This window comes from Mizuhopecten yessoensis, unplaced genomic scaffold, assembly GCF_002113885.1.
Source record: "Mizuhopecten yessoensis strain PY_sf001 unplaced genomic scaffold, ASM211388v2 scaffold11173, whole genome shotgun sequence".
In the NCBI taxonomy this organism is placed as follows: Eukaryota; Metazoa; Mollusca; class Bivalvia; order Pectinida; family Pectinidae; genus Mizuhopecten; species Mizuhopecten yessoensis.
In genome coordinates, this window is record NW_018408916.1 from 912,957 (window position 1) to 923,278 (window position 10,322).

The 10,322-nt window shown below is 36.9% G+C and overlaps 1 protein-coding gene across 3 annotated transcripts; it reads left to right on the plus strand.

The window, feature by feature from the left end:
• Positions 1-5,489: 5,489 nt before the first annotated feature.
• On the plus strand, positions 5,490-9,997 carry LOC110467472 (probable E3 ubiquitin-protein ligase MID2). 3 transcript variants are annotated; one of them, XM_021524662.1, is made up of 2 exons: positions 5,490-5,596; positions 7,599-9,997. In XM_021524662.1, the coding sequence occupies exon 2, from the start codon at positions 7,604-7,606 to the stop codon at positions 9,626-9,628; it is 2,025 nt and encodes a 674-aa protein (XP_021380337.1). In that variant the 5' UTR covers positions 5,490-5,596; positions 7,599-7,603; the 3' UTR covers positions 9,629-9,997. The 3 variants fall into 3 exon arrangements, with proteins under 3 accessions (XP_021380337.1, XP_021380338.1, XP_021380336.1); XM_021524663.1 differs by having other exon boundaries at positions 5,496-5,596; positions 7,638-9,997; XM_021524661.1 differs by lacking the exon at positions 5,490-5,596 and adding an exon at positions 5,767-5,919.
• The last annotated feature ends 325 nt before the right edge of the window (positions 9,998-10,322 follow it).

Consider the following 10,322-nt stretch of genomic DNA (forward strand, 5'->3'; position numbering starts at 1 on the left):
CGAACATCATATATGTACACACAAAACGAACATCATACATGTACAACATACCATTCGAACATCATATATGTACACACAAAACGAACATCATACATGTACAACATACCATTCGAACATCATATATGTACACACAAACCGAACATCATACATGGACATATATTCGGAACATCATACATGCACATACAGTCCGAACATCATACATGTACATATGTTCGGAACATCATACATGCACATACAGTCCGAACATCATACATGCACAACATACAGTCCCAACATCATACATGTACAATATACAATCCGAACATCATACATGTACAATATACAATCCGAACATCATATATGTACACACAAACCGAACATCATACATGTACATATATTCGGAACATCATACATGCACATACAGTCCGAACATCATACATGTACATTTATTCGAAACATCATACATGCACATACAGTCCGAACATCATACATGCACAACATACAGCCCCAACATCATACATGTACAACATACAATCCGAACATCATACATGTACAATATGCAATCCGAATATCATACATATACACACAATCCGAACATCATACATGTACAATATACAATCCGAACATCATACATGTACAACATACAATCCGAACATCATACATGTACATTCACTCCGAACATCATACATATACACGCAATCCGAAAATCATACATGTACAATATACAATTCGAACATCATACATGTACAACATACAATCCGAACATCATACATGTACAACATACAATCCGAACATCATACATGTACATACACTCGGAACATCATACATATACACACAATCCAAAAATCATACATGTACAATATACAATCCGAACATCATACATGTACAACATACAATCCGAACATCATATATGTACACACAAAACGAACATCATACATGTACAACATACCATTCGAACATCATATATGTACACACAAAACGAACATCATACATGTACAACATACCATTCGAACATCATATATGTACACACAAACCGAACATCATACATGGACATATATTCGGAACATCATACATGCACATACAGTCCGAACATCATACATGTACATATGTTCGGAACATCATACATGCACATACAGTCCGAACATCATACATGCACAACATACAGTCCCAACATCATACATGTACAATATACAATCCGAACATCATACATGTACAATATACAATCCGAACATCATATATGTACACACAAACCGAACATCATACATGTACATATATTCGGAACATCATACATGCACATACAGTCCGAACATCATACATGTACATATATTCGAAACATCATACATGCACATACAGTCCGAACATCATACATGCACAACATACAGCCCCAACATCATACATGTACAACATACAATCCGAACATCATACATGTACAATATACAATCCGAACATCATACATGTACACACAAACCGAACATCATACATGTACATATATTCGGAACATCATACATGCACATACAGTCCGAACATCATACATGTACATATATTCGAAACATCATACATGCACATACAGTCCGAACATCATACATGCACAACATACAGCCCCAACATCATACATGTACAACATACAATCCGAACATCATACATGTACAATATACAATCCGAACATCATACATATACACACAATCCGAACATCATACATGTACAATATACAATCCGAACATCATACATGTACAACATACAATCCGAACATCATACATGTACATACACTCCGAACATCATACATGTACATATATTCGGAACATTATACATGCACATACAGTCCGAACATCATACATGCACAACATACAGCCCCAACATCATACATGTACAACATACAATCCGAACATCATACATGTACAATATACAATCCGAACATCATACATATACACACAATCCGAACATCATACATGTACAATATACAATCCGAACATCATACATGTACAACATACAATCCGAACATCATACATGTACATACACTCCGAACATCATACATGTACATATATTCGGAACATTATACATGCACATACAGTCCGAACATCATACATGCACAACATACAGCCCCAACATCATACATGTACAACATACAATCCGAACATCATACATGTACAATATACAATCCGAACATCATACATATACACACAATCCGAACATCATACATGTACAATATACAATCCGAACATCATACATGTACAACATACAATCCGAACATCATACATGTACATACACTCCGAACATCATACATGTACATATATTCGGAACATTATACATGCACATACAGTCCGAACATCATACATGCACAACATACAGCCCCAACATCATACATGTACAACATACAATCCGAACATCATACATGTACAATATACAATCCGAACATCATACATATACACACAATCCGAACATCATACATGTACAATATACAATCCGAACATCATACATGTACAACATACAATCCGAACATCATACATGTACATACACTCCGAACATCATACATGTACATATATTCGGAACATTATACATGCACATACAGTCCGAACATCATACATGCACAACATACAGCCCCAACATCATACATGTACAACATACAATCCGAACATCATACATGTACAATATACAATCCGAACATCATACATATACACACAATCCGAACATCATACATGTACAATATACAATCCGAACATCATACATGTACAACATACAATCCGAACATCATACATGTACATACACTCCGAACATCATACATGTACATATATTCGGAACATTATACATGCACATACAGTCCGAACATCATACATGCACAACATACAGCCCCAACATCATACATGTACAACATACAATCCGAACATCATACATGTACAATATACAATCCGAACATCATACATATACACACAATCCGAACATCATACATGTACAATATACAATCCGAACATCATACATGTACAACATACAATCCGAACATCATACATGTACATACACTCCGAACATCATACATGTACATATATTCGGAACATTATACATGCACATACAGTCCGAACATCATACATGCACAACATACAGCCCCAACATCATACATGTACAACATACAATCCGAACATCATACATGTACAATATACAATCCGAACATCATACATATACACACAATCCGAACATCATACATGTACAATATACAATCCGAACATCATACATGTACAACATACAATCCGAACATCATACATGTACATACACTCCGAACATCATACATGTACATATATTCGGAACATTATACATGCACATACAGTCCGAACATCATACATGCACAACATACAGCCCCAACATCATACATGTACAACATACAATCCGAACATCATACATGTACAATATGCAATCCGAACATCATACATATACACACAATCCGAACATCATACATGTACAATATACAATCCGAACATCATACATGTACAACATACAATCCGAACATCATACATGTACAACATACAATCCGAACATCATACATGTACACACAAAACGAACATCATACATGTACAACATACCATTCGAACATCATATATGTACATACAAAACGAACATCATACATGTACAACATACAATCCGAACATCATACATGTACACACAAAACGAACATCATACATGTACAACATACCATTCGAACATCATATATGTACACACAAAACGAACATCATACATGTACAACATACAATCCGAACATCATACATGTACACACAAAACGAACATCATACATGTACAACATACCATTCGAACATCATATATGTACACTCAATCCGAACATTATACATGTACCTATAATCTGAACGTCATATATGTACACCATACATGTACAACATGCAATCCGAACATCATACATGTACAACATGCAATCCGAACATCATACATGTACAACATGCAATCCGAACATCATACATGTACAACATGCAATCCGAACATCATACATGTACAACATGCAATCCGAACATCATACATGTACAACATGCAATCCGAACATCATACATGTACAACATGCAATCCGAACATCATACATGTACAACATGCAATCCGAACATCATACATGTACAACATGCAATCCGAACATCATACATGTACAACATTCAGTCCGAACATCATACATGTACTTAAAGTCCGAACATCATACATGTACATACAGTCCAAACATCATACATGTACATGTACCTAGAATCCGAACATCATACTACATAAAATCCGTACATCATACATGTACCCACACTCCGAACATCATAGATGTACAACATACAATCCGAACATCATACATGTACAACATACAGTCCAAACATCATACATGTACACGTACAGTCCAAACATTATACATGTACTTAAAGTCCGAACATCATACATGTACATACAGTCCGAACATGTACATGTACCTAGAATCCGAACATCATACTACATACAATCCGAACTTCATACATGTACCCACACTCCGAACATCATAGATGTACAACATACAATCCGAACATCATATATGTACACTCAATCCGAACATTATACATGTACCTAGAATCTGAACGTCATATATGTACACCATACATGTACAACATACAATCTGAACATCATACATGTACAACATACAGTCCAAACATCATACATGTACAACATACAGTCCGAACATCACACATGTATTTTGCATCACACCTTGTATTACATCTCTGATAACGACTATTCCCTGCCACTAGATAAATAACGACGTGACACATGTTTACGATAGGTATAGATATCCCACTCCATATTTGATATAGTTTGATTCCGTCCGTAATACACGCTTAAGTTTGTAAACTTATCATAGATACTGTACACTTAATAGAATTAACTCCAGTTCATTTTTTAATACTCGTTCATGTTCACATGTTTCAAGCAATATCATGGTAGGCGATATTTCAGACATACAAAAAAGCTCTGCCATTTATCCATATAAAAATACATTTCTTGATCGTCTTCATTTTCTTTTTGCCGCTCTATCTTAAAAAAATAATAATCAAATATCAGCTTTTCAAACGTTGATATTTTATAAGAACTTATTGATTTGAGACGTTGGAATTTTCCGTCCGATTTTAGTCTGGTTTCGTATCACATTGATATACCAAAAGAAATTATGTTATCGATTTATATCATACATGTAGTGATTTCCGTTAGATCTAAGTACCTGTACTTACTGAAAAACTGTAAAGCATAGAGTAAATGAACAGTTTTGTATTACCTAAGTCTGAAGTTAAACGAGTATCAATTTCGTGAAATTCAATGATGATGTGTAAGTTATAAAAGCTCTAGCAAATTTCGTTGTACTGAAGGGTGCGTGTCTTAAACCGTAAATTGTCAATAAAATACAACTGTAAGAATGATGTGTTAATTTGTTCTCAATCAGATATCTTTAACTTATGAGCAGTAAACAACCCGTAAGTTATCCGGATATATCGTACCCGGCATTACAATGTACGGACGTGTTATTAGTGTATTGAGTCACATTCTAAAGGGCGCCATAACGACTGAGAGGTGTCCCACATCTACACCTCGTCAATCGTCATTAAAACCATATCTATTCATTGATGCAGCAGTAAGTACAGTCGTACATATTCCGTACTTATATTTGAATAATAGTAACATCATTTACACCAAATGAACATGCAAATAGAGTGTGTTTACTCAGAATACGGTCATTGTTATCGTAGAATATGCTGTAGCGGCTGTAGTAATGTTAGACGGACGGAAACCGAAAGAGGAAGTACATGACGTCATCAGTTTACTATGTATGCATAATAGAGTAGGAATCGCATCGTGTGTACAGTAATACCACTGTCGGATACCATAACGTGATGGCTTTAAGTATCCGATGGCGCCATTTTCTTATTACATGCAGAGCGGAAGTAAAACGGAAAGGTACATACATACAGCCCGAACATATATGTATGGTTTACATATATGACGTTCAGATTATAGGTACATGTATAATGTTCGGATTGTGAATACATATATGATGTTCGAATGGTATGTTGTTCACGTGTCTGCGTTGATACATGCGTGAGTATGGAGGGTCGTTAGGGCTTGTCTTATCCCATTCAAAACGCACTGTCACATGGCATCAATAAAATTGTTGCTGATCGGAACTAAATTGTTCGAACACAATCATGTTTATTTTAAATCAACATTGATAACAAGCAAATATAATATATATTATATATTTGCCGTCATCAGTAGCTTTCACGATGAAATTTAGTCTTTTTCACATATTCCTAATAAATGATTTGTCGGGCGGTAAATATATTGAATTCAACAAGGAAAAGGACAATTTAAAAAAATAGTTTTAAAGGGAAATTGTTAACAAAGGGAAGGGTACATTGTTACGAGTTACCTCCCGTTGTGCGATAGAGGAACCTAATTATTCAGCTATCCATAAGGGAAACATATATTTTAATAAATATCAAAGAACATGAAAACCAAGACAACTTTTTCCTAAATCAGACTTAAGGAGGACAGTAGCCTGAAAATTATGATATGAATAATATTCTAAGAATTCCTGAATGTATACATGGATGGCAAGAAAACATATCCATAAATTTCCATGACTTTCTTCGCTCGGCTTTTTATAACAACACACACATATATACATTGTACGTAAGTTTTCTCAGCAAAGTACCTTTCATGATAATCTGACTACGTTATCAACTCATTCTAATGGTGTATATGAAAGTTTGCAATGGAATATCGCATACATATTTGATATAGTTGTTATTCTTGAGACAGCTACGGATCGGACACTCGCTCTGAGAAATACAATGTATAACATATTTTGATGTAGTTTGAAATGTACGTACCAAAAGTACGATCATAATTATTTCATATCTAAAGCCAAGTTTGTTTTTGTAGAAATTGTTTTGTGAACCAATTCAAACAGAGCCAAGCATTCAGTCTGCACTGTATACGTCAAATAGCATGATTAATCACATAACGCAATAGATATAAACTACGACTGAATACCAGGCGAAGGTACTCGATAAGCATTTTAGTGACCATTTGACATGTAATCAAACGTAATCGGTCTGTGACTTTGAAGTGTTGTTCCCACTTTGATTCAGAAATTATACTTGTAACGGTTATGGTGTTTTATATGGATCAATAACACCTTCTGCCCCTGAAACACACTATACCAGGCAGATGTAATTAATAAACATTAAGTTTGTGATAATATTCAAGATACTTAATTGCAACCTCTAAGTCTTTCGCATCACTGTGAAAGTCGGGTTAATGTAAATTGTGTTTCAAACCTATTGTGATGCTCTGTTAAATTGTTAACGGGCCGTTCCATTTGTTGTCATCAGATGAATGGATTACCTGCCTAGCATTATAACTCTCCGCTATGATACAGTATATAAACTTTATTAATCAAAATATCAGGATTGGTAAACGTAACATATCTTGCATCTCCACAGGTGTCTACAACCAAATCTTAGATGTAGTAACATGAAAAGTGTCTTATTTTCCTCTTATTTATGAGAGAAACAAACTTTACGTTCCATAAAAGTCATACCGATAATGTTTCGTTATTCTCATACTTGCAGATACAATGGCGGAAGGTGGTCCCCATGCAGACCCTCCAGATACAATGGCGGAAGGTGGTCCCCATGCAGACCCTCAATCTGAAGACAACACACTACGCAACCTGTCGGATTCCCACCTTCTCAAATGTCCGATCTGTCTGGAGCAGTTACGACAGCCGAAGTCTCTGCCGTGTCGTCATTCTCTGTGTGAGGAATGTTTGAGTAGCTACATCGTCAGTGAGATGTCAGGGACGAGTGATACGGCGACTTCCTTTATCTGTCCGGTATGTAGGACCCTAACTCACCCCGTGGACAAATCAGAGGCAAAGGAGAAATGGGCCCAGCAGTTCCCGACCGACAACGTTGCCATAGAGATAATACAACTGAGAAACAGGACGACAGAGCCACGTTACTGCGCGCCCTGTCAGAGAAAGGGAAGCATGACCTCCGCACGATTCTGGTGTAAAATTACTCAGTCATTGTTCTGTGAGTCTTGTAAAGTGGATTTCCATGATGTGGTCCATGTGAGCTGTGATATTGTAGATATGAGAGGTTCCGGAAATTTCTTGCTGAAACATGATACATCTGACAAAAGATGCGACAAACACAAGGATGAGATTGCTTATTATTGTGAGGATCACAAGTCCCTGGGTTGCAGTAAATGTATAACTGTTGGTCACAGGAAATGTGACAATGTGTCCACAACAGAGGATTACTGTGAGAAACTGAATAGTAGCTCCCAACTAGAGGAAAGAAAGACATTTCTACAGCAAGGAGCAGACGACATGGAATCTATGATAAAGGACTTTTATCGACGACAACAGAACATTGCAGACGACAAAGATGCGGTACTGAAAAGAATCGACGACCTGCAGGAACGTATGGATAAACGTATCAGAGAGATGAAGAGGGAAATCACAGATGACGTAATCACGGCGTACAAACAAGAAAGAGAAAATCTGAAGGTGTCGACTCAGAAGTGTGAACGACTGATGGTCGCTATACAGAATACATTAGAATCGTCCACTACAGCTCTACAGAGGAACGACCATATGGACACGATCCGGCTTTACCAGAAAGGTCAGACGGAGCTCGAGGCTTGTAAGGATCTAGTGAAAGAAATGCAGATGTCGATTTCAACTGTCAGTATTGAACATGAAATTGATTCGGACGTGACAAGTCTGAACTTTGGTAAAATCTTTGTTCGAAAGCAACAAAAACATTTACCAGGTGTCCAAACTCTCGTCAAACCTTTATCCCAATGTAAAGTAAAGGAAATAAGAAAGATGAACATACAATGTCCGTCTGATCAATTTGAATGTGTTGCCCGTGGTGTTGTTTACTTTCCTGACGGCAGAATTGTGGTGGGAGATGAAAGCAATGAGAAGATCAAGTTAATAAACGACGCTGGGGATGTTGTGGACGAGTTGAAATTGGATGGAAATCCTTGGGATCTGTGTATGGTGGATAACACCACTGTGGCGGCCGCTATAGAGAGGCCTGGAGGTATACGTGTAGTGACTGTCACACCCTCCAAACTTATACTGTCGTCTGTAATAAACACAAATACACGATATTACGGCATAACGTACAGAGATGATGAGTTTATCGTGACTACAGGATCCGAAGTCTGTAGTGTTAAGAAAGACGGGACGACCAAGACGTTATATCGATATACTGACAGAGTATACGCGTTGTCACATGATTCCAAGGACGGACAGCTCTTTATCGCCCATAATACCTACAGAACTGGTAGTACAGCGATTGGTAGGTTGTCTACTGACAACAAGTACACGGACGTGTTGAAGTTTGGTGTAGTTAAGTGTCCGTATGGAGTGGACGTCGACGTGAAAGGTAACGTCTATGTCTGTGGTTGTACCTCCAACAACGTGGTACAGATGTCCGGGGACGGTACTAACGTCCGGGAACTGATAACGGCAGCGGACGGTATCACACTTCCACTAGCAATATCTGTTTGTGGTGATAAACTGGTGGTGACAAACAACTTGCATGGTCAGAGTAATTTCATCCAAGTGTTTCAACTTGTATGATTGTAGACTCAGTTGTACACCAGATAGACAATTGTCATGACTTAATAGTCTATTCCTGATTTATTATTAACAAAACTTATTTAACGAACAGAAAATATCCTTTCTATCATAAATGAGAATGATGGGTAAATGTTTTTTGGAATAAGGAGAATATCTAACGATTATATTACAAATAACAGGTAAGGAAAAATATGTTCTAGTTAACGTTCTAAATGAATTGTCAATTTCACATTTTAGTTTATGTTAACATTGTCGGACTAACAAGCGAAGCGGATTTTTTATCTTTTATACATACATGTATGTACTGTAATATATATATATATAATTATGTGATAAAGTCGCTAGCATTGATCTTGTTAGCACACCAAATGTCAACTTCTTTGTGAATTTAGGATCGTAGAGATGATTGCTAATTTACAACGTACAACTGAAGTGGAGACTTTTACTTTATCAAAGCAATGAGTCCCTTATGGGGAAATGAAGGAAAGGAAACCTTTGTTGAGATTGTTTCGAAAAAAATGGTTTTCTAAGTGGCAATCGTTTTGGAATCGAAATCGAATCGGAAAAAAAAAAAATACGTTTTAGCTCACCTGTCCAAGAGGCAAGTGAGCTTATGCCATGGCACAGCGTCCGTCGTCCGTCCGTACGTCAACTTCCCCCCCCCCCCTCCCCCGACTCCGCGGAGGTGCGTGGC

What these genes read in the sequence shown, in the direction of transcription:
- LOC110467472 (XM_021524661.1), top strand. Translation starts at nt 5,856, where the DNA reads ATGGCTTTAAGTATCCGATGGCGCCATTTTCTTATTACATGCAGAGCG. An exon ending in AGCGGAAGTAAAACGGAAAG is followed by an intron (nt 5,920 to 7,598) that starts GTACATACATAC and finishes TCATACTTGCAG; the next exon opens with ATACAATGGCGGAAGGTGGT.